This window comes from Melospiza georgiana, chromosome 4, assembly GCF_028018845.1.
Source record: "Melospiza georgiana isolate bMelGeo1 chromosome 4, bMelGeo1.pri, whole genome shotgun sequence".
In the NCBI taxonomy this organism is placed as follows: domain Eukaryota; kingdom Metazoa; phylum Chordata; class Aves; order Passeriformes; family Passerellidae; genus Melospiza; species Melospiza georgiana.
In genome coordinates, this window is record NC_080433.1 from 75,346,655 (window position 1) to 75,370,874 (window position 24,220).

The 24,220-nt window shown below is 45.2% G+C and overlaps 1 protein-coding gene across 5 annotated transcripts in view; it reads left to right on the forward strand.

Moving 5' to 3' along the window:
• The window catches only part of PRR5 (proline rich 5), a 57,177-nt gene that overhangs the window by 16,689 nt on the left and 16,268 nt on the right, over nucleotides 1–24,220 (forward strand). For 3 of the 5 annotated variants that reach the window (XM_058022956.1, XM_058022955.1, XM_058022957.1), the window contains exons 2-8: nucleotides 1,559–1,697; nucleotides 9,340–9,453; nucleotides 16,489–16,569; nucleotides 17,783–17,831; nucleotides 18,486–18,543; nucleotides 20,986–21,077; nucleotides 22,891–23,031. In XM_058022956.1, the coding sequence (XP_057878939.1) occupies nucleotides 9,350–9,453; nucleotides 16,489–16,569; nucleotides 17,783–17,831; nucleotides 18,486–18,543; nucleotides 20,986–21,077; nucleotides 22,891–23,031 (525 nt within the window). In that variant the 5' untranslated portion in view covers nucleotides 1,559–1,697; nucleotides 9,340–9,349. Of the gene's footprint in view, nucleotides 1–1,558; nucleotides 1,698–2,871; nucleotides 2,960–9,322; nucleotides 9,454–16,488; nucleotides 16,570–17,782; nucleotides 17,832–18,485; nucleotides 18,544–20,985; nucleotides 21,078–22,890; nucleotides 23,032–24,220 lie in introns of those variants that run through there. The other 2 variants (XM_058022958.1, XM_058022953.1) reach the window with 2 other exon arrangements.

Here is a 24,220-nt window from a genome sequence, read left to right on the forward strand (position 1 = left end):
CTGGGAAGGGTTCTTGAAATGCTGCGTTTCTTGCAGGTAACTGCACAGGTGATGTGAAAGTCTCCAAAGCAGTGGGTTTGGTGTTAAACAGAGAGCCCCAGCATCTCAGCCGTGGATTTTTAGCTCAGTCATACTGGTGGTGTCAGCCACACATTGCCCAGGGTGCATCGTGTGAGGCAGCTCTGGCTGAGGCCTGCTGCTCAGCCTCAGCACACAGTGGGATCTCTCTGGGTGACCATGTTTGTACCTTGGGTTTTGCACCACGTCCCTGTGTGGTTTGGTTGCTGTGTTATCTCCTGTGTGCTGCTGATGCATTTTGTTGCTGTGTTATCTCCTGGTTGCTGTCCTGACCCTGGCCCAGGGGCTCAGACCAGCAGTGCAGGGCTCTGCAGCTCCGAGCTGAGCGTGATTTCTGCAGCGCTCTGTGAGCTGCTGTGCTCGTGCTCCTCAATGCATTGCAGGCAGAATGCACTGACTTTGCCCAGTGCTCTAAGTTCACCTACAATTAGTGGTAACAGAGTGAAGGAGCAGACAAAGGGGGAATATAAGGGGATTGTTTTGTTCTCTGAAGTGCAGCAAACATTAACTTTAAAATACATATTTTTAAATGTGTGCAGTCACGTCCTTGCAAAGTGAGTGTGAAATGTTACGAAACAAAACCCAGAGTGATTTATAGCGAGGATGAACTAAACCAAAAAGGACATATATGTATTTTAGTTAAATTTAGCAGTGTGTTAGAATTGGTACTAAAAACTGCAAAGTGCAAGGCATGAAGAACTGTACTCAGAATGTGGGTGCATGTGAATACCACTGTGTATCTGTGTGTATGGTATGTGCATGTATATATATCGATATATATACATATATATATATATGTGTATATATATCTATGTGTGTGTGTGAGTATATACGCACACACATATTTTACTTGACTAATAGTGTTCTATATTTATTGGCCAGGTATTTGAAAAAAATAATCTTTTAATTATGAAGGTGTTTATGTTGGGGTTAGAAGTCACATAATTCTTAATTCTGTCCTATTTACCCACTCTGGGTTTGTTAGTTGTGTTAATAGTCACCACAGAGGGGCACTTGAGGACCAGCCCAGGGCAGGCAGGGATATTGTACCCATCATTTGAAGCCCTAAAGAAAGAATTCCTAGTATTTTGAAATTTTTCATGTAAGGCTTTCTTGGGCCTTCCAGCACAGCTGCTCTCCAAAGCAGATCACAGTAGATCATGCAGCATATTTCAAACCCTCTTCTGTCACCTCCTTGATGTTGGGACACAAAACTGCTTGCACTGTCCTGTGCCTTCTTTAGAGGTAAGTGAAGCTTTTAATGATAGTGGCAACGAATTGTTCCCCATGAAGAAAATAAAACAGAAAAGGGAAAAGTGCAAGAAGAAATATTTGAGTCAGCAATGAAGTGGAACAGCACTGATTATTGTGCTTATTTTACTTCTGTGTGTGTCATTATGGGTTTATTAGTGCACTCCTGAAACATACTGTAGAATAGCAATATTTACAATACTGATTTTTTGTTGATCTTTTCTTGCAGAGGTGACTTTTTTGCAAGGGCCTGACTTTTTTCAACCAGTTTGTGTTGCCTGTCAAGAATTTCCATGTTGACTCTGGGAAACCTGCTGCAGTCTCTCCCCTGTTTGCTATTCAGTCCTGTTTACTTCTCCCTTTAGCAGGTAAGTATATATTTCTGCAATACTTATTCCAGCTGGAAAATGTTTCCCAATTCAGACACCTGGAGAGTTCATTTTGTTGGACTCTGTAGGGTTAACGTCTCTCCTCCAAAATTTGTGCCACAGAAAAATACCTGAATAATAGTGCAGTGCCTTGGAGTCTTTAGCATCCGTGCATGTCAGTCTGCATCCATCCGGCTTTAATGCAACTCAGAAAATGCTATGCAGGAACTTTCAGCTGGGAATCTATTTACAGCTGAATCAGGATTGTGAGCAAGCAATACAGAAAATTGCTTGAGTTGTTGCTGCCTGAGAGGAGCCTCTAAATAACTTTGTGTCCTTGAGGGAAAAAGGAAAGAGGAGAGGCAGAGTGGGTGATGGCAGGGCTGGGGTGTCACCCCCACAGTGCCCTCGAGCTGAACGAGAGGAGCATTCAGCTGCTGTTCACCAGATCAGGCAGTGCTGCAGAAATAGATTTAGCTGCCTTGGCTGGCCATATGTGAGATAGATATAGATATAATTTTATATTTTTACATATATATATAATTTTATATACATATATATATGGGTGTTGCAAGAAGGGACACGGAACAGCTGAGCTGTAGGAATGTCTTACACAGCTGCAGCTTTCCTGCAGGGGGGGCTGGCCAGACCCTCAATATTCATTGTTAGAATTGGATTTGTGTTTGAGATTCAAGGTTTTAAGAAAGAAATAGATTTTTAATGATTTCTTGAAATCTCTTTTGTTAAATGCTGGTTGTCAAAGGAGAGTGTGTATGGGGGTGTGCAAGTGCATTTATGTGAAAAGAAAGTTAATGTGCTTACTCTGTCTTTGATATTGTTCTGTTTTCCTTTTAACGTTATCATCACATGTAGGAAATCTTGTTTTTTTGGAAACAACTTAGAAATTTTCCCAGAAAATAGTTGTCAGTTTTGTCCTGCAAAAGGATTTTCTTTCTGAATGTATAGCAATTTATTTACTTCACTAAACTGCAGAATGTAACCTTTGCCATGGCTTTGGCTTTTTTCCTTTGTTTTTTAAGGAATGAGGTGTTTTCTAAAGGGTTGGCTCTTGAAAATTTTTATTTTGATTTCCTTGGTAGTAATGCATGCTTTGTTCCCAATGTGTGTGGGGTGGGAATGGTGGGAATTACTGTTCTGTGCTACTTTATTGCAGTGGTAGCTGCCCTTTCCTACAGTGTCCCCATTTTTAAGTTCCTGTGGAAGTTCCATCACACCGAGTGCTGCAGGGTCCAAGTGCACAGGTAGATGTTGCAATTTGGGATTGTGTTTTAAATCTCTCTGGCAATTGTTCTATTCAGAAAGATATCCTTGGGGGGCAAAGGGAGAAGGATGAATTTTCTGAAACAATCCATTTGTGTCAAGCACTAGGCTTTTGTTGATTCTTGCAGGGCTGCAGGATTTGTTCCACAGAGCTGTATAGCACCATGCAAATCACAGCAGAGTCAGAGATTGCCCAGGTTCACAGAGCTGGCTCCTGCACTGCTCCCTCCCTGCCGTGGGCACGGGAGGGGACAGGAATCTGTCATGTTCATGTTCTAGCCATGCTCAGAGAGAACACTGCACAGGAATGTCATGGCTTTGAGAGAAAGGCAGGATATCCCTTGTGACCAACAGCTGCCCACCAGTGCAGCTCATCAGAAACCCAGTGAGTTGCTGCAGTGGGCTCTGTCTTGGTGACCTTCCTAGGCAATCAGAACCTTCTTGGGAGACCTTGAATCAGAAATGTTTGTATGTAAGAAAAATAGTACTGTGCAGCACGTGCTTCTGATCTCTCAGGGCTCACAGATTTGGAAGGCAGGGTACCATGTATAACTGTAGAGGACAGCACTGAGATACTGTGGCTGCTGCATTGAGGTCATGGTGTTCTGGGAGCCAACTGAAATTATGCAAGATGGCAATTTAGGAAAGAATTGACACAGATCAGGAAGGCAAAAAATCATGTGTATTATAAGCTCAATTACTTTGTAAGATTAATTTTCCACTGTCTCGTGATCCTGTAATAAGAGCACAGAGTATTTTAAATGTTTGATTTACTTACTGATCAGAACTCTTGAGACCTTGCTTTCTAAAGCAAAATGTAAGATTTGACTCCCGTTGAAGTGCAAAGTTGTGAGCTCGTGTTGGAGTATACCCTGGTTACTGGGCTAATGGGTTGTTAATTCACTGGGTGGGCAGCAGGAATTCCTGAAACAGGTATGTTTGGCACTCAGGACCCCATCCATCTCCTTTCCTGAGGCATGTGAGTGGAAGGTGGTCATGCCACAGGTGTGTAATCCAGAGCATTGGTCCTCACTCCTCCAGCAGAACCACTGCATTTTTGGGACCACTGCACTGTCTTTAATGCCCAGAACCTTTACAGAGATAACTAGGAGCTGTACTACAAGCCAGGAGAATTGATTTATCATGAAAGCTTGATATTTTGGATGGGGGTAGAAAAGGCCTATTCCTGTCCTCATTCTCTCCTGGTGCCTTTATCCTGAAGAACAAGACAAAGCACATTTAGCTGTCTCCTGTATTTCAAGAACCGCTTGTGTTGCTGTGCTCTGTAAAGCCAGAACTGCTGGCAGAGAGGGTGGGATTTCATGGGTGCTTTCAGCAGGTGTTGCTCAGTTCACAGCCTGTGTTAGATTGTGCTGGGGACTGGGGTCTGAGTGCAAAGGGAGGCAGCTGAGGCCATGCAGGCATGGCTGGTCTCAGGATGCAGAGGTACAGGTGGTGTTCCAGAGGGTGGGAAGATTTCCCAGTAAGGCCAAGTCCTCTCTTACAAATCAGTACTTGGCTGTGGTGAGGGCAAAAATAAGATAAAGGTGTCCTAGGACTAGCCTGAATAAACAAAAGGCATCCTTAGGAATGCCTTTATCTCCAGAGGGTGCAGAGAGTCGGTGGGATGGAAGAGGAAGGGTGGAAATAGACCCTGTTTGGTTTCATGCTTTCTTTGCTTTCTTCATTCTCTGTTTTCTGATGATAAAGGAGCTTTATTTAGATACTGTAGCAAAAGAATTGATGAGTCATAAGGTTTACAACTTCATTTCCTCCTGGCTGTTTTTATTTTTTCCTGGTGACTGCATCTCCTTCCTTTCTGCCTCATCCCTTGTCTGCTGGTGTGGCAGGCTGTGCTGTGCCTTTAACAGGGCTGTGCTGCTCTGTCAGGCTAATTCCTGAGCTCTGGCATGTGTCAAGGCATGCCCTGAGCTTTGTGGTGCAGTTCATTAAAAACTGAAATGCATTTCTCTAGGGAGATTTTTAACTCCTTTCTGCCACAGAGACACTTTACTATTCTCTTCTTTGGTTGCAAAGTGCACACCACTCAACAGCACTATGGGAAGTTCTGCTCCTCTCTTCTCCAAAAGAGAGATGAAGGGAAGTAGTGGGCTGCTTTTTTCTTTTCCAGTTGAGATCTGTATTTATTGAGCTGTTTTGTTTCATGGCAGAGCTCTGAAGGGTGGATAAAGCTGAGAGGGCACTCTGTTACTGTTTGTATCTTCCCCCTGGTACTGATCCCACTGCAGTGCTCATCTGTCATTGCAGCAGCAGAGTGGTGTGGTGTGGTCTAAAACATGCTGACCCACAGCAGTCACAGCTTTATTAGGGATTTCATATAGTGGGAATTTCTTAATGCTTCCCATTGTGAACATCACTTTTTGCTTCTTTTTCCCTCTCCTCATGATCAAAAAGAAACTTTTAAGTAGACAGTACAATTAAACTGTAAAAATTAACATTAGTAAATAAAATGTATGGTTATTTCTTTTTCCTTTATTTTTTTTCAGCAAATCTCATTCTTTTGAAATCAAATGTACGCTTGGGGATGACTGCCCAGATTTTTTTTCTGATGTTTTCTAGGCACAGCAGTACAGTCTTTAAAGCACAGGTCCCAGTAGGAATATTGCAGACATAAATGACATGTCAGGAGGGAACTGTGGAGTAACCCGTGTGATTTTAAAAGCAGTGTCTAATACAAGGTCCTGGATGTGTATGTTAACATGGCTTTCTAGTGAAAGCATAAATACTCTTCAACTTCCAGGTATTTACTTGCCAATATATTGTCTCAGGCCTTGAGATGGAAGTGAGTCCAGGTGAGCAGAAATTCCCCTGTGGCTCTGGGACTTGCTGTGCAGTCACTTGCAGGACGTGGGCCCCACAGATCAGAGAATTCTTTCTAGTAGAGACTGGCCTGTTTTTACAGGAGAAATGTTGGAGGGAAGAGAAGGAGCTCGAGCTGGCAGTGCCTTCCTCACTGAGGTAGCTGTGTGCTAAACTACTTAACCTTTGAGCTGCAGCTTTTGTGTGATCTAAGCAGTGGTGTTAGTACCATGTACAGCATGCTGGGTTGGAATGAGTTAACCCGCCAGTGCTTCACAGCCTCAGCTCTGGGATTGTGCTGAGTGCAGCTGTTCTGTTTAAGAAGCTTGTAGTGCTCCTTACTGAGCCTTTGGGAGGTCTCCCCTCCCTCCCAGAAAGTCCAGCAGGGCTCTCATCCCTCTCCATGGCCAGTGGCGAGCAGTCTGTGCTGTGGAACTGCTCTGGAAGCAGCACTGCATGGAGAGCTCTGCATGGAGAGCTCTGCCCCAGGGCTGCATGGAGAGCTCTGCCCCAGGGCTGCATGGATGGAGAGCCCTGCATGGAGCTCTGCCCCAGGGCTGCATGGATGGAGAGCCCTGCATGGAGCTCTGCCCCAGGGCTGCATGGATGGAGAGCTCTGCCCCAGGGCTGCATGGATGGAGAGCTCTGCATGGAGCTCTGCCCCAGGGCTGCATGGATGGAGAGGTCTGCATGGAGAGCTCTGCCCCAGGGCTGCATGGAGGGAGAGCTCTGCATGGAGAGCTCTGCATGGAGAGCTCTGTCCCAGGGCTGCATGGAGAGCTCTGCCCCAGGGCTGCATGGACGGAGAGCTCTGCCCCAGGGCTGCAGAGGTGCAGCTCAGCACAAGCCCTTCCAGGAGTGCTGTTCTCTCCCGCACTGCCCTCTGACCCCAGAAATCCCCAGCTACCTGTGCCCTGCAGGATCCACTCGTTCCTCTGCTGGGACGGGAAACAGGGGCCCAGGATCTCCTGGTGTCCCTGCCACCTGTTCATGGGGTGGCCTGGGCACATCACCCCACCTCTCTCTTCACTTGTAGTGCTGAAGTGCAGATTTTATCTTCGCCATTCGTACCCAAGAGCTGCTCAGGTCAAGTTAATGACTGACGTGAAGTCAGGCATGTCAATGGACTCATAGTTTAAGTATGAAGTATTAGTTTAAGTATGAAGCATAGTTTAAGTATGAAGTATTACTCTGCGGTTAGGGGTGGAGGTAGCCCTTGTTGAAAATTATTTATTTTGTCATTTGGTCAGGTGTAATTATAAAAGGGAGAAAGGAGTGTAGAGAAAGCCTGTCCCCTGTTAAAAATGTTTCAGGAGATTGAGATGCTGGCTCGCCTGTGGTTTTGGTGCATGTGTTGACTCTGAGTCTAGTACTGGTTACTGCAGTTGATGGGGTGGTAAATAAATAGAATGACTTCTGCAGGTGTAGTATTTCACCATGCAGATGGAATCAAAGAGTTAAAAAGTCCAAGGATCTAATCCAGTATAATAACATTTTGCAAAACCTATCAAATTCACAGCAAGTGACAAGCAGAAAAGCTCCTGAGCTAGGTGGAAAATGAAATTAGAGAGAATTAGATTGCCCCTTGTTTATCTAACTCGTTGTTTCACTTAACAGGGCAAACAAACATTTTATCTGAGCCCTTAGCAGAAGCTTAGGCTGAGTTGTGTTCCGCTGCTCTCCCCAGCCATATTGTCCACAGAAATGGAGTACCCTGCATCCTGGTTGGATAAAGCAGTGTTCTGCTGGAGGTGTGTTTGCTCTCTCACTTGTATGCTGTAGAAGGCATCTCATCCCTTACAATATGAATATATATATATATATATATATATATATTTGTTTTCCTCTTGCTGCCATATACACAATAGATTGTTGTTTGTTTGAAGGATTTAAACATCTGGCAGAGACTGGGGATAGTAATGTCTTTGTCCATAGGTTAGATGTGTGAAATGTTACATGCCATTTACCGTGATGCTGGTTTGTATACTTGAGAATTTTGGTGTGGGAAGGGCAATTAATACAGTGCTAATTCAAGCAGCTGGATAAAACAACTATGGCTAAAACTGGCACGAGGTAAAAATATATTTATTTCTCTAAGTTGTTCTGCAGTTGGTCCCCATGGAGCTAACACCAAATTCAAATTTTGGAAGTAAATATTTACATGAAATAATCTTATCTGACCTCAATTGAATAGTGAGAGGAATTGTTTTTTACTAAAACTTGTCAGTATATGATGCACATGGGGCAGATCTCTCTGTGAGAAATTGAGTTTTCCTGTATTGTAAGCTTTGTCTTGTTATTTGGACACCAAATCTGGCTATAGCCTGAATCTGGACAACAGGCTACCACACATGAAAAGGGTAAGGAGAAAACAGAAAGAAAAAAAAAAAAAGCAAAGGCTGTGTTCTTGTATTGCAGCCCCTTTGCAGTGAGTGCAGGTTACTCTGCAAGCAGCCTTTGTGACTTTTACCAGACCGTTTGCAGATCAATGCAGTAGCCACAGAAGAGCCATTCTGATGTTCTGGTTCCGTCTGTTCAAGGTTTCCCAAAGGTGAGCCAGGCACTCCTGGGTTTGAAACAGAGCTGCAAGTGAGTGACAGTGAACTAAGCATGGGCTGGAGTCTGGTGACATCCTTCAGCTGCAGTCAGAGAGAGATTTTCCCTTTGAAGACAAGACACATGGGGCTTTTGTAGAAACACAGTGTGCCCCACGTCGTGCAGCTGTTAGCACAATTTAAAATAAAACCAGTAAAAGGCAGAGAAAGGCAAAGCATCTGGCTCTCGTGTGGGCCACCAAGAATTCCTGCAAATGCTCAAGCCCAGCCCATCGCTTTTCATTTGGCAGTTAAATTGCTGGTGAATCCTCTCTGCGAGGCTCTGAGCCAGAGCAGCCTCTGAGGGTGTGGATGTGTGAGTGTGAGCATTCAGTGTCCTAATGTGGCCAGACACAGGAGTTACGAAACTTCACAGTAAAGTCTCAGTGCATCAGTGCTGGTTCTTAGGTTTGCTGGTTTGGTTTGCTTTTGTTCCTGTCCGTGGCCCTGCAGTTTTGTTTCCATTTATGAGTGCAGGAAGAGGGGGAGAGGTTGGGAAGCACTGCAGGAGCCCCCCAGGCTGCTGGAGGAGCCCAGCAGTTGCTGTGACAGGTGGAGCAGCGCAGTGCTGAGCGAGATTCCCGGGACACCGAAGGGAAGGGAAGGGTAGGGTGCGGGGCAGCTGCGGTTACAGGGGCCCCTTCAGTGCACTGTGGCAGCAGCCAGAAGTTTGACTTATTTCTTGAAAGGACTGAAGAAATGATTAACCACAGTTGGTGACGTCAGAGTTGATCTGATTAAAGGTTTGTTTTCTTGCTGGCAGAGGTGTGCTCCGTAGAGACCGGTTCTCTCTTCTTTCTTTTTGAAGTTTGTTTTTTGCCCAGCAGCCGGAGGGAACCGCTCGCGCTGCGCCGCTGCCCCAGCCACGTGTGTGTGCGTGTGAACAGGATGGCGTGTGCGTAGCTGCCACACGCACACACACCTCTGACCATGAGGACTCTTCGCAGGTTGAAGTTCATGAGTTCGCCCAGCCTCAGTGACCTGGGCAAGAGAGAGCAGGCAGCTTTGGACGAGCGGGGGACGCAGCAGCGCCGGGCCTGCTCCAACGCCGCCTGGAACAGGTAAGGGCACGCGTGGGCTGGCTCCGGCAGGGGGACTGGAGTGCAGGGGGCTGCTCCGAGGGCTGCCTGGCTCCGGCAGGGGGACTGGAGTGCAGGGGGCTGCTCCGAGGGCTGCCTGGCTCCGGCAGGGGGACTGGAGTGCAGGGGGCTGCTCCGAGGGCTGCCTGGCTCCGGCAGGGGGACTGGAGTGCAGGGGGCTGCTCCCTGGGCTGCCCGTGCTCCTGGCAGGGGGATTGGTGTGCGAGGGGCTGCTCCCTGGGCTGCCTGGCTCCTGGCAGTGCCTCATGCTCCTGGCAGGGGGATTGGTGTGCAGGCAGCTGCTCCGAGGGCTGCTCCCTGGGCTTCAGGCTGGCTGCCCGCTCAGATAAACACAGGAGTGCCTTTTTCCCCGTGCTCTTAATCTTTCTCTAAAGGCTTATAACAAACAGGGGTCCCTGCCTTCCCTTCAGCCTTTATGACAACAACTTGTTTCATAGGGTCCAGCTACAAACATACCTTTGTGTCTATCTAGATATTCTCATTCAAAGTTCATTTGGCTTAGGTTATTTTTTTTTTTTAAGTTACATACTGTTTACCTGCATATCTATGGCTGTCGCTGGTAGTTGATACACTTAGGACAAAGTCTGCTACGTTTACTCATGCTAGTACAAATAGATCTGTGCATGTGTGTATGTACACATGCGAGCAGCTGCACTTTGGACGGGGAAAATAAGCCCTGGTTGTTTACTTTATTGTGTTTATACATTTTAATCCTGTGGCTGTTTTACAAGAAAACCTATGCAAACATATTGTGAATGTATCAATCATTCAGCTATTCAGAAAGTCCATTTTGGCAACAATCTTAAAAGATGAATCATTAGGAATTAAATTATTAGGTGATTTTTGAAAATGAAATGTCACCTCCTGGATCATGGCGTGGAAAGTGTCATCTGTAGTATTTTATAAGTGTACGGTGGTTCAACTGTAGGAAGAAAAATACCAGTGAACTACAGACAAATTTGCTAAAATTCTGAGAAAAATAAAATATATTAAATAGCATATCTTCTGTCCTTCTCACCACTTGATTTGTGGTTTCATGTCTGTATTAAGAATTAGTTGTTTAATGCCAACAGTGCACTAAACTCTGAAACTGTGCTGGTCACAAAAGAGACTGATTTTCCTCTCAAATATAATGCTGTTTGTGTGACCCTGAGTTGTAGCTGATGTGCAGATGGATGGTGGTGGTAGTTCAAGGATAGATTGGGCCATCCTGAGTTGTGCCAGCTGGGACTTTATTTGGCCAGTAGCCCTAGGGGAGGCAGCAGGGAGTAAGAGACTCCTGGGAGGGGATCAGGGTGGCAGAACAGAGTCCCCAGAGCCTTTTTGCGATGGTGTGCTGACAGCTTTGGCTGGCAGAGCTTGGTTTTTCCAGGCTTTGCATGTGGGGAGGGAGCTGTGGAGGCCGCTGTGAATGGAGAGCAGGTCAGGCACCCAGCTTGCTGGGAGGCACAGAGTTCCAGGCCTGGGCCTGCTGACACTCAAACTAGAGGATTTCCCTAGCTGGAATGCGTTTGCTAGCAAGAGGAGTTTGTAACTTTTAATTTTCACAGGACAGCTCTTGCAGGCATGAGCGGGGTCACTGCACGGGCAAAGGGAAGGCCCTTGGTTTCTTGTTTAACAGGGCAAGGCTTTCTTCTGAGTGAAAGAGTGAGGGTAATTCTTCTTTCAGGCTCAGAAAGACTTGTGTCATCTGTTGCTGTTAAGAAACTCAGATATTCTACAGACTGAAAAACTGGGTCTTTGTCCTGAGGAAGGCCAGGTCTTAAATGACACTGAATTAGATAGATTAGGAAATTATCTACTGTACCTTCTGCCTATAACCAGTGCATGTCCATCTTGACAAATATAGCAGGGTCAAGTCTTGAGGGAACCTGTGTTCATCTCTCCTGGGGAGACTGATGTTCCTGGACATATGAAGTTTGACTCACCAGAAATCTGGTCTGGCTTTTTTAAATCTTGGGCTGTGGAATTTCTTTTCTTTTTCTGCTGCAAAATTGAAACAATGCAACGTGGGACAGTTTGCATACTTTGGTTTACAGAAGTATTTTTCCTTCCCAATGAAATGATTGCTTGTGTTGTTTCATTCTGTGTAAGCATAACAGCCTGCTGATCAGGGAAGGCAGGCTGCACCAGCAGAGCTCTCCCTTCTCTCCAGGGCTGGCTGTTCTATATTAACATGCCTGCTGTGTTCTTGCCTGGTGTTAGCAGCTGTGCCTGGGTGTTGCACGTGTGTATCTGCTGTTCAAAGAGCCTTTGATCGAGTCTGAGAGAGCTGAGGTCGGGAGAGTGGAGGTGCAGCATGCAGCAGGTTCGGCCCCACACGAACAGATCCTGTGCTGAAAGGCAGATCTGGAGGCAGAGCAAGGATGCTGCCCTAGCCACGCAGGGACTGGGAAGCTGAGATGCTGCTCGTGGGGTCTGTCCTGTGCACGACAGCAGCTCTGTCCCTGCTGCTCGTGGGGTCTGTCTCTCACAGCACAGCAGCTCTGTCCCTGTGGGTGTTTTCAGAGGGGTGCATGCATGGCTGCCCCTCTGCACTCGCTGTGTGGCCACCATGGTCCAGTGGTGTCCCCTCCCCTGCCTCTGCCCCCTTCACACCAGTCCCAGCTCAGGCTGAATTCTCATACCTGAGGATTATTTCTGCATTTGCACACCAGGGCAGGACAGCGTGAAGGAGCCAGATTCAGCCTGCTGGGGGAGCAAGGAAGGTCACTTTGTCCCTGAGTGCTTTTCTTCACGTCTGAACTACAATGCAATGATGCTTCTCAGTACTGTAACACCAAAGGGCAATTGGTGCCAAGCTGCTGCCTGCTGTTAGGCAAACGAGACTTTGTATCATGGCTTTTCAGAGCCTGCTTTCCCGTGGACCCTGGATCTGTGCAGCAAACACTGACGGTGCAGTTCACTAGCAGCCAATGGCAACATAGCGGAACAATTTACTGAATTACAGCTCACACAATTTGCATTGCACTAAAATAGTTCCGATTTTTTTCACTAGCCCTGTCTTCAGTTCTTGTTCTCCCCCTCAGCCCCATTTCTGCTTCAGGGAAGAAATGAAGGCTGAATGCTGACTGAACCAATTGGGCTGAGAAACACAGGGTTTAATCCTGGGCTCACACACCAGGGGCCCACTGAGGCCGGATAAATCCACGACAGGGTGTTCATTCTGACTGAGCCAGCACACGCTGCCTTGTGCTCTGGGAAAGCCTCTAGCCAAAGGCTCTCAGATCCTCTTGGATGTAAAAAAATATGGGAAATTCACAGAGACATGAAGGCATAGGAGATAGCAAAGGAAAGATGAAGAAAACAGGTAAGTTTCTTGTGACATCAGTGAGATCAGCAGTAAATCCCAGGGGATGTACCATATCTGGAAGGATTTTATGGCCTGGGCTGATTTTTTTACAGGGTTGTAAAAAGCACAACAACTTCCTGTAAAATAACTTTTACAGCCATAAAACCCATATTTCGTCTCGTCATTTAAGATTAATGTTTTTTCAGATCACAGGAAGACTTTTCCAGTGGAGAAAATATTCCAGATCAGCATATTTTTCTCTTTCTTCCGTTATTCAGTTTTTATTTAGAAATATTTTAAAATATTTCTGCCTCCCTGAGGATAATCTTTTTTTCCCCTGACCCTTTATTTGAAGCCCTGTGTGGAGTGTTTGGCGCACTGTGTGCATGGAGGGCAGACAGAAATCTCACTGTGGGGTGGGAGGGAGAGCAGGGCTGGTGAAGGAGACTTCAAGAAGGTTTTGATGCAAGTATATCAGGTTAGTTATTGTTAATTAGCTGTTCATGTAACTGTGAAGAGGAAATTTGCCCTAACTAATGTAGTCCCTTTTGAAAGCGAAAATGTTGTCTTTAACTGCCTGGTAGTCAGAGGGTGTGATTATTCACACAGCATTGTTTTTTCTCCTGGACTTCACCTGGAGCTCTGGGAAGGGCAGAATCTGCAAGCACTGCATAAAAAATCACGGTGGTATTTTCCCTGTGCTGTTTGCACACAAAGGCTGTGGCTGCTGTAGAGAACTGAAATGATCTGTGTGATATGGAGTGTCAACATTGGCCAGTGCTGCTGCTTTGCCAGGAAATGCCCAGCTGGGAGGGCCATGGCCATGGCTGAGACACACACAAGATCAGGACTTAAAGAGCTTGCAAGCCCAGCTTTGGAGTAATTCCTCATATCTGGCCAGACTGAGTCTGACCTGCAGAAAACTGCTTTAATCCCAATAGTTTTTCCTTCTTGGCTTCCAGATGTCAGTGAAAGAGCAGCTCTGGGTGGTACTGGAGGGAGCCAGCCTCCCACCTCAGAGGTGTCTGGATGGACAAAGAGCAGCTCAGGAGAAATGTCTGTTTTGGTGGTAATGATGGACAAACAGCAGCTCAGGAGAAATGTCTGTTTTGGTGGTGATGAGCTCTGGAGGCAGCAGCCTATAATTGATAATACTGTGTAAATATCAGAATAATCCGCCCCACCCTGCCCACCTGGACCCTGTTGGGCTGGCTGGGGGTGCCATCAGCCAGCACCCAGCTCTGTGCTTCAGGGATCTGCACCTCCCAGTTCCCTTCATGGTGAAGCCAGTGGTGGGGAAGGTCTGTGCTGTGTGTGCTGGAGCTGCCGTTCCCCACGTGTTGGTCAGCTGGAGCCACCCCATCCTCTGGAGTTCAGTCCAATGTGCAATGAGCTGTCTTTTGGATGAGATGAAGTTTCTCAGGCTGCTGAGTTGGTTTTTGTGGCTGCGAGGGCTGCCTTGGGTGTTGGCAGTTTCCTTTGGCAATCTGTAGTGGGATAGATAAGTGCAGTACATTGCTGGAGCCATCTGACATTTTGTTACTCTAAAGGCAACCCCCAAAAAGGGTCTCTCCAGTTTCCACCTCCTGATTTCCCCTCCTCCAGCGCGCCTGCTCACTGAGGTTTTGGGCTCTATTGGACTCTGTTTTGTTTGCAGCGCCATGTTCCTGTGCACACACCCTTACACACACAGCAGGCACTCACAGCAATATTAGTGCATGAGGGCACTCATTACTAATTAACCCATTTAACACCATTATCTGTTGGACTCTCTTTGTTTCCTGCAGTGCCATGTTCCTGTGCGCACACACACACACACACACACACACACACACACACACACACACACACACGCCAGGCACACAGGAGGTGCTCACAGCTACATTAGTGCTCGAGGGCACCCATTATTAACTCATTAACACCATTATCTGTTGGACTCTCTTTGTTTCCTGCAGTGCCATGTTCCTGTGCACACACACACACACAAAGCAAGTACACAGGAGGCACTCACAGCAATATTAGTGCACGAGGGCACCCATTATTAACTTCCATCTTGTAAAAGAGTTAGAGAAGAGAGTTTACAGGCATTTTCCATTCAGGTTAACTACTGCAGTATAAGTTTCATTGTGTACATCACTGCCTTAAGCCTCGGTGAAAGCCAGGTTAAGCCATCCACCCACCTCAAGCATCTTGCAGGACTGCTGTGTGTGAGCAGCAGCTCAGATTTTCTTTACACCAAAAGGTTGAACTATTCCGACCAAACCTTTTAAAGCAATCACTTGTTATAGAAACCTCTTGATTTAATCAGGGTATAGGTCTGTTTTATTTCACTAGTTTAAGGTAACTAGGAAGATTTAAGCAAACTTTTCATTATCCTTGCACAAACTGAGGCCACAGCAGCATCCCACATAACCTGCAGGCTGGGGGTGTATCCTGCATCTTCCATACCAGCACTGCTGTCTGTGATGAGAAGGAAAGGCAGGTGGTCAGATAATGAGACCAGGGCTTGTTTTCCAGACAAGGATCTTGTCCCTCACTACAAGGAACATCAGGGCAGATTGAAAGTTCACTGTTAGGATGTTTTATGTAGATGCTGTTCTGCTATACAGACAATAAGTTAAATGCTCACAACCTCTCCCTTTTAATTCTGGTTAAAATAGCTTGCTCTCTCTTATTTCTTTGAGGAATAATGATGGACCTCTTAAGCTGGGGAGAGAAGACCTCTCTCTCATTTAGAAAGGGATGCCAGAGGGAAAGACAGGGAGCACGTTGCCTTTTGGGAGAGATATTGAGTCATTCTTCCCTGCAGAAGTCTGGCAGGCAACATTGCAGAGTTCATTTCTGAATCAGAAGAGTGTGTAAGGACTGCTTGTTTCATTCACTGCATTGATCTTATTTCCCATATTACTCATAATGTTAAAATACCCACGTCACTTCACTGTGTACCAGAGACATTTATCTGCTGATTTTCAGGTAATTGTAAATTGAGTGTGTCTGTGTGAGCCAGCCAAAATAATCTGGGTTAGATCGTGGATGTTATCTGTGCTTGTGGGTGTAGGGGGAAGGAGGGACTGCTGCGGCACAGTCGTGTGTGAGGCCCTGGAAACATCTTCAGAGGAACAAAAGAGAGAAGAGGACGGTGGTTCTTATTTCTGGCGATGTCTTATTTCCCCACAGCTGTTCAGACCCTTCACTGCCACTTGCAGTTTCCTTCCTCCTCAGGTGAAGGTGGCTGAGCTTTTCTCATAGTGCATCTCTTTGCTGTTGTGTGCCTGGGGACGGCTAGGGAGCTATCCTAGCATGGGCCTGGGGAAGGTTAACGTGGGCACTGGCATTGCCAAGGGAATCCCTGCTGCTGCCTGGCACAGCTCCTGCAGGGACAGCCCCTTGCAGTGGGAGTACTTGAAAATAAATACTTGCAGTACTTAAAAATACTGGCCCAAATTTTTGAAATTGCTGATTTCAGATGTGCAGCTGTTGAAGCCACTGAGCTGGAACAGATCAAAAGGAGCAGATTTTCAAAGTTGTTATCTATTCTCTAGGCAGTAATTTCCTTTTAGGCATCTGGGATAGGGGGAGTACCAGAAGTCATCTATGACTTTTAAAAGGACCTGAAGTGTCTAGACAGAAATGCTGGGATAATTGTGGAGGTGTTACCTTCTCAAATCATGCTGGGCACTATGACTCTTCATGTCCTCTTTCAGCATCCACAATGGAGTGATAGCAGTGTTCCAGCGCAAGGGTCTGCCAGACCATGAGCTCTACAACCTCAATGAAGGAGTCAGGTAAGAGCTTGGGGCTGCAGGGCCTTCTCAGCCAGTGCTCAGTGCTGTGTGCCAGCCCAGGCACCTACAGCTGCTGCAGAGGGTTCAGGTTTGTCCCAGTGCCAGTTGTGCCCAGCACAGTCACAGCTGCTGCTGCTGCAGAGGGTTCAGGTTTGTCCCACTGCCAGTTTGTCTGCAACAGATTAACTGTAGGCCAGTGAGATGTATGATGGGAACTTTCTTCCCTTTAAAAAAAAAGTGAAATTTCTACCATTTGAGTTATTTAAGTTACAGTTGAAAAGAAAATATACCAAGATATAAGCTGATATCTGGATTTACAACACTTCACATGTTACTACTTTTTCAGCACTTATTATTACTTACCCAACCCTCTCACTGGCAAGGGCAAAGCAGCAGACTTCCTTATGGAAATTTGTCCAATGCTTTATAAAATAAATGGTGGGAAAGAATCTGCACTTACAAAAGACAGCTTATTATATTCCCTAGCTGTCTCCAGATATGATCCTCAGTTATTCCCTTTCCCTTACTGCTTATTGCTGCTCTGGCTGGGCACTGGAGGCAGATACTTCAGTATATTCCCCAGAATACACAGATATTCTGGCTTCATCTGTCTCTGTCTGATTCCCAGTCTAGTTCCCTTCATTGTGGAAATATCTTCAGAAAAGTCCAGCCAGATGATACTGGGCCTGTGTTTGCTCTTCTTGAAATGAAAATAAACTCACTCTTCAGTTATTTCGTACATGGCTGGTGAGAAAATGACATACAAGGAGTAGCTTTTCTAGGTTGTCTGTCAGCAAGCATGATCCATCAATCATGTTGAGTTACTTGCTGGAATAATGGTTAATCAGTGTTATTATTGTAAGTGCCTTTAGGATTGTTCAGCTTTATCTGACTGACAAAAAAGGAACTTTTGGACTGGGATTGCTTGGCCCAGTGCATTTCCCTTAATGTGCTCATCTGCTGCTGAGGGACAGAAGAGAAAAAAATTTCTGCTGATTTGTCAGACAAATATAATCTGGTATGAACCAACAAACAGACAGAAATGTGCCCAAATTTTGCTTTAATTTACTTGGCTATAAACCCTGCACCACAGTGATGCTTGGTGACATTGTTGAGTTGAATTTATTGCAGCATCTCATTTGGCTGAACATGCAAGCTGACTAGAAATGCACTGATGGAAAGCATGATTCTTTTCTTGCTCTTTTTAATACAGGCAATTACTGAAAACAGAGCTGGGATCATTTTTCACTGAGTATCTACAGGTAGGCCTGTGTTTTCTTTATTTAAAGACAACTCTGTTTTATGCTACTGAGAACAATAATTTTACCCACTCTAAATGATGACCTGGAGACCCTTGAAAGTATTCAGAGATGTCCAGTGACTCCTCTGTGGTTTTGAAATGAACGGATTAACGAGATTGGGATTTTGAATACACACGGATAGTTAGACAGGGAAAGCCCACCCTACCACGGGGTTTCTGTAGGTCACTGCTGTCTTTCTTTTGGTTTCAGACCTTGGTTTTTAGCTAAAAATTGAAGTCCTTGAGTAAACCAGGGAAGTTCATTGCAATAGAGTTACTAGGAAAGACTTTTGGAAGTCAGTACCACTGTCTGTTGAAGCAATATTGTTTCTGCTTCTCTAAGTACATGTTTTGTAGGTCAGGCATTTGAAGTTCGAGAAGCACTTTGTACTGCACAAAATACATCCTTTGTCCTAATAACAGCAGGTGATTATAGCAGAATTTCACAAGGGTCCCAAGTGAGTTAAATAAGATGGACACAGCAAGAGCTCTTTGATTAATTTTTAAAATAAAAGACCCCCTTCACTGTCTAAAGTTAAGAATGAACAAAATGTGAAATATGATGGCTGTAGGGAAGTACAGGATTGAGTAAATGTAGTGTGTGCTTTATTTACAGAATCAGCTGCTCACAAAAGGCATGGTGATCCTAAGGGACAAGATCTGGTTTTATGAAGGTAACTTGGATTTTAGCATGGCTATGTGTGTCACAGGTGTTTTAGCAAATGCATTCTGAAGACACTGGCATGCTCTTCATTTCTGTTCCTGGCACTGTGGATCAGCATGTCTCAGTCCATCCCTCAATCCTTGCTCTCCCTCTCTTCCTGGCACTGTGGGTCAGCATGTCTCAGTCCATCCCTCAGTCCATCCCTCAATCCATGCTGTGCACTCTGTTCCTGGCACTGTGGTTTACCATGTCTCAGTCCATTCCTCAATCCATTCTCTCCACTCTGTTCCTGTGGGTCAGCATGTCCCAGTCCATTCCTCAATCCATGCTCTCCCTCTCTTCTTGGCACTGCGGATCAGCATGTCTCAGTCTATCCCTGCAGTCTGCTGTTGGGCCCTGCCCTGGCGCTCTCATTAATCTTTTCAAAGGAGAGGTGCTTGCCCAGAGCAGCACTGAGGGAGTCAGGGAAGGATTGTCTCCAGCAAGGACGCCTCCATCTCCTTCAGTGACATCCTGCTCAGGAGAAGTGAAAATAGACCCCTCCCAATTCCTTGTGTCCCCCCCAGGCCCTCACTGGGGGGTGGGAGAGGAGCAGAAAAGGCCTTGGCTCTGTGCACACCCTGCCCAGCAATAACTGAAACATCCCTGTGTCATCAGCACTGTTCCAGCCCCTGCCAGCTCCTGGGAAGAAACTGATCCCAGCCAAAACCAGCACATGTTTATTATTACTGTTACTACTACTGCCACCATTGTTATTATTGCTACTACTACTACTGTTACAGCTGCTAGAAATCTTTTAGTTGGTCTCCTGCTGTATTTCATTAAAACTAATGAAAAACAGATTTTTTTAAAATGTTTTAAAAATTAAAACAGAACACCCTTTTCAGTCTTGTGCAGGATGGAGAGAACTCCTGCCTGGTGGTGCTGAAAAACGATCTTGGTGTGTTCCACAAGCCAGCAGCTGGTGGAACACAGTATAGCATGATGATCCATCTGTCACTGAAAGCACTTAGAGTCATCAGCAAGGAAATCATTCAGGAGCTGCAGATTCACCACAGCTGATGTTATTCATCATGTGCTTAAAAAGGTAGAGGGATCAAGTATCCCATAGTGAAGACTGGCTAACTCTGAGTGCAGTCACCAGTGTCAGTGCTTTCATGCAGAATTGCATTGTGATATGTGTGTAATTCTGGACAAAATACTCCCTGGATGAGGCTCCAAGTAATGCTCTAATACAAAAATTGAGAATAGCATCACGTTCTGACACCAATAACAATATTGATTGATTGCTACTGAATTTGCGTCCTGGTAAGTCCTATTGTCTTGTCTGAATAGGTCAAGATCTCTGATGTCTTCTCCTCCATAACACTTGCTGGTGGAGGTGCAGGCATTGCTCTGCTCTCACAGCTGGCTTGGGGTCACAGGCATGGTAGAGAGCTTGTCCAGGGTCACATGGGCCCTTTTGGGGAACAGGGATCTGAAGCCAGAGCCCACCTGTTGAACCATATCTCCTCTGTGGATCTTGGTCCTGCGTTTGCCTCTGTGTTGTGTAAAATGTTCTGTGAGGAGCTCAATATCCAGCTTGGTTGTACAGCCTGGCCAGAGCTTCTCCAGATTCTGCTGGGGAGGATTCCAGGTGGCTGCAGCTGGGGAAGGACATGGAGGGGGCCTTGTTGTGAGGATTCCAGGACATGGAGGGGGCCTTGTTGTGAGGATTGGGAAGGAATGGGTTGGAGGTGGCCTTGTGATGAGGGCCGCGGGGAACTCTCCCCATAGCAAATTCTAACTGCATTGCATGAAAGTGAGAGTAAAAATTACAGCCCTAACACGATTGTTCTTTCCATGGACTTGGGTGAGTTTTTCTGTGTAAGTGAGAAAGGTAACAGTGGAAAAGCTGCAAGGGATCAGTTTGAGAGGATGCTTTGCAGAGCATCTCCACCGAGTGTGGTTTGCTCCACTGCCCTGCCACAGTAGAGAGGATGCCATTTGGGAGGATGCAGTTTGAGAGGATGCTTTACAGAGCATCTCCACAGAGTGTGCTTTGCTCTGCTGCCCTGCAGTTGAAAGGCAGGAGGGAGCACAGTGGGGCGAGTTCCTCTGCAGGAATGCTCCCACACCTACTGTGCTGTGCTCTCCCCCTGCTCCCCTCCACAGTCCTGTCCAGTAAGTGTTACTGCAAGAGGAAGATGTAACCTGGGCCATTACTCTTCATTCTTCACAGGGTTCTCCTGAGTCACCTCAGACTCTGAGTTTATTAAGAATATTAGGTGAGTCACCTGGAAAGACACAAATATGGAAGGATCCGATACACCACTGTGGAAAACTAACAAGTAGCTGCTGCATGGTTTATCCTAGCATATAGCAGGGTCACCTTGTTTCCTGCACATTTTACTTTTTGCAGCCATCTGATTACAACCAAAACTCTTCACTAGTTTGTTTTGTGTTTTTGCAGGGCAGAAGCTACTGGATACCTTAGCTGAAACCTGGGATTTTTTCTTCAGTGATGTCCTGCCCATGCTGCAGGCTATTTTCTATCCTGTGCAGGTGAAAAAATTACTGTGTTATCAAAGAATCTTAGAAAACTGGAAAAAGCAGCTTTACAGGTTCATCAGCAGATTGATGCAATCCTTCAGTCTCTCTCCTTGGGCCAGCCTCCAGTGCAGCTGTTCTGTTTAGCCATGTCATACAAATAAGTTACTTATGCACGTGGCTTGAGGTGCTCAGATGGTAAAGATGAAAGGGAACTTGGAAAACAAAAGTAGAGTGCAGAAAGGCTGGTTAGTCCATCTGCCAATCACACTAAAAGTCAAAAAATGTCATGAATGATAAACTGAAGTGTTGCAGAGTGGAATAAATGGAGTTGTGTTGACTTAAATATATGCATTTCCTTCTCTGCACTGTGAATTTTGTCCTAGAAGTATCTCCATTTTTGAAAAGGAAGTGTGTTTCTGAGATCAGATTCTCTGCTATGGTAAGTGGACCGCAAAAGTCAGTGGAGTTTGATGAGCACAGATTTTGAGTGCAGTAATTTTAAATACACCATAGGTGCTTGATTTTCTAATGCAGTGATAGCCAGAGAGTATTGTTTGTCACTGAAGTCTCAAGGAAATCTGTACCACAGGTGCCGGTGATCTTTGCAGTTGCTCATAGATGCCTACAGGTTTTAGTGGGAACTGGGTGCCTGAATATATCGGGGGAAACTTGAGAAACCTTCTCCCATTTGTTCAAGTGGACTTTATGGCTCAAATGATTACCCAGATGTAAACGATATTACTGTTTGCATCTTCAGACAGTCACAGCTATGAAGTCTGAATTAAACTCTGTTGTGTATCTGAGGCCTTTGACAATATTTCAGTAACACAAATCTTATCCCCTGTCAGATGGAAATAATTACTTGAATTTCCAAAGGAACCTTGAGGATTTAAGAATCCTAAGTCCCATGTAAATTCAAATAGATCTTGTTGCCCATGTTCTGACATTTCTTCCAAAAGCCCAATTGGTGCTTATGTGCTCTTGTAAATTCTATTCATTAGCAACTGAAGCTGATATGGGACCTTCTTTACTTCAGTGTAAATAATTTAGGAAGTGAGAAGGAATGGGTTGGGTCAGGCTTATTTATTCCAAACATAAGTCAACCCCAGTTGAACACCAAAGCTGCCATAGGTACAGCCAAGGAAAAACCCCTCATGGCAGAGAGAGAAAGTTTCACAGCTCTGCATGAGCCCTGCAGACAGAGCTGGATTGTGTTCTTATATATCACACCTCCTGCAGACAGAGCTGGAGTTGTGTTCTGCAGCTGGAGTCCTCCTCAGTGAGCAGGCATTGCTGAACCAAAGACAGATGGCTTTGAAAATGCAGCAGCAAACTTCAGCTCTGCTCCTGCTTTATAGTGAATCTCTCAAACTGTACAGAGAGGAGCATCCGCAGTTGGGCTGAGTCAGGATTCCTGCCAAATTTGGAGAGAGTAAACAGAGAATACTCAAAATCTTACAAAATAATGGAAATTCAACTAACTTGCAGTTGTGCCTCTTTTTTTAACTTATGATACAATTAATTTGTGACAAACTGTTAAAATACAAAATATTCCTATCTCATGCAGCTCCCATCCCACCCCAGCCCTTCATCCTTTGCACGTGCAGTCAGACACAGTCACATCTGTAGAGTTCATTGGTGCCAAATCGAATTTACTGTGCAGCCTTGGGGGCTGCTCTCTGTCCTTTGGGATGTTTCCTTCATGTTTCATTTGGGTTTGCCATTCCTGTAATCCCTCAGGAGTGGAGGAAGGAGTTTGAACAGAGGATTTTGGAACTCATTTCACACTGCTTATAATCTTTCTTGCTGTCTTTGTGTTTCCAAGGGAAAGGAGCCCTCTGTTCGGCAGTTGGCTCTTCTGCACTTTAGGAATATAATCACCCTCAATATCAAATTGGAGGATGCATTATCCCGTTCCAGAGCCAGAGTTCCACCCTCTATTATTCAGATGCTGCTCATACTTCAGGTAAATTGGTTACTTTTCTCAGCCTGTCTTTCTCTACTGCATTGCTGAAGTCTTCTTAAACAGTCTCTGATTTTGCTCATTCATTGGAAATATCCTACCCAGCGTGCCAGAGCTTCTGTGCTACCATGGTCATAATATCTAAATCCTAATATTCTAGTACCCAAATATCCCAATGTCTAGTGTCTAAAAAATCTTATTAGCCTAATATCTTAATTATCCAATAGTTTAATAGTAATAATGTACTCTATATTAATATGTCATCTAGTATAGAATATCTAATAATAATGTGACATATAATGGTATAATAAAATAATAATTGTAATAATTAAACTATCAAATATCTTAAAGTAGGGACATAAGATAAAGAGAGTGTGAGAGTACCAGCTTGTTTTGCAACTAGGCCCTGAAACATGAAGCTTTGCAAGCTGGCAGGTGTGTGGTGGTGCCATAGTTTCCATTGGATGCTCTGTGTTGCTGTACTAGCAGCTCAGGGTATGAAGGGTCACATCTGGAACAGGCATCAAGTGAATATGCAATTCATACAGCAATGGTTGAATCCTGGGAACCACATTCTATCAAAACTGATGATATAAAAACATTAGGACCAGATACTGGTATTTGACTTCAGTGTTAGATTTTTTTCTCTCTGTGTAGTAGTAGGAGAAACAAAATTAGAAAATCCAGGCAAAAGGCAATTTTAAGATATTTTTACTTGCTTAATTAAATAAAAGCATTAAGTATGATGTGGAGAAAAGGAATGAGGCAGAAGGGAAAGAGAGAACCAGGGGTGGATTTTTAAAGGGTGAGGGAATTGAGATTTTCATGGCTTCTGATTTTTTTATAAATCTTTCTTTGCTCTTTATCCCAGTATGAATTAGTTCTGTATCCAAAATTGTTTTGAAGAGCAAGATAATCTAATGAGGCCAATTTTGAAAATGACAGAAAGGAGCAAGATTCTGTCTGCTGGGTCAAGAAATGGGATTTCAACTCTCAGAGGAATTAGTGATATCTCAGTGTCCATTTGTTGGAGCGTTCAATGGTGTGTTTAGCCTGATTGTCTCAGGAAAAACATCCTTATCATGTAGGAATTGTCTGCTTGGTCTTGTCTCCCTTCTCATAGCCCCCGCCTTCCAGAAGCTTCTGGAAACTGCTGGCTGATTGTGACACAGTGACAGCAGTTTGGGTCTCA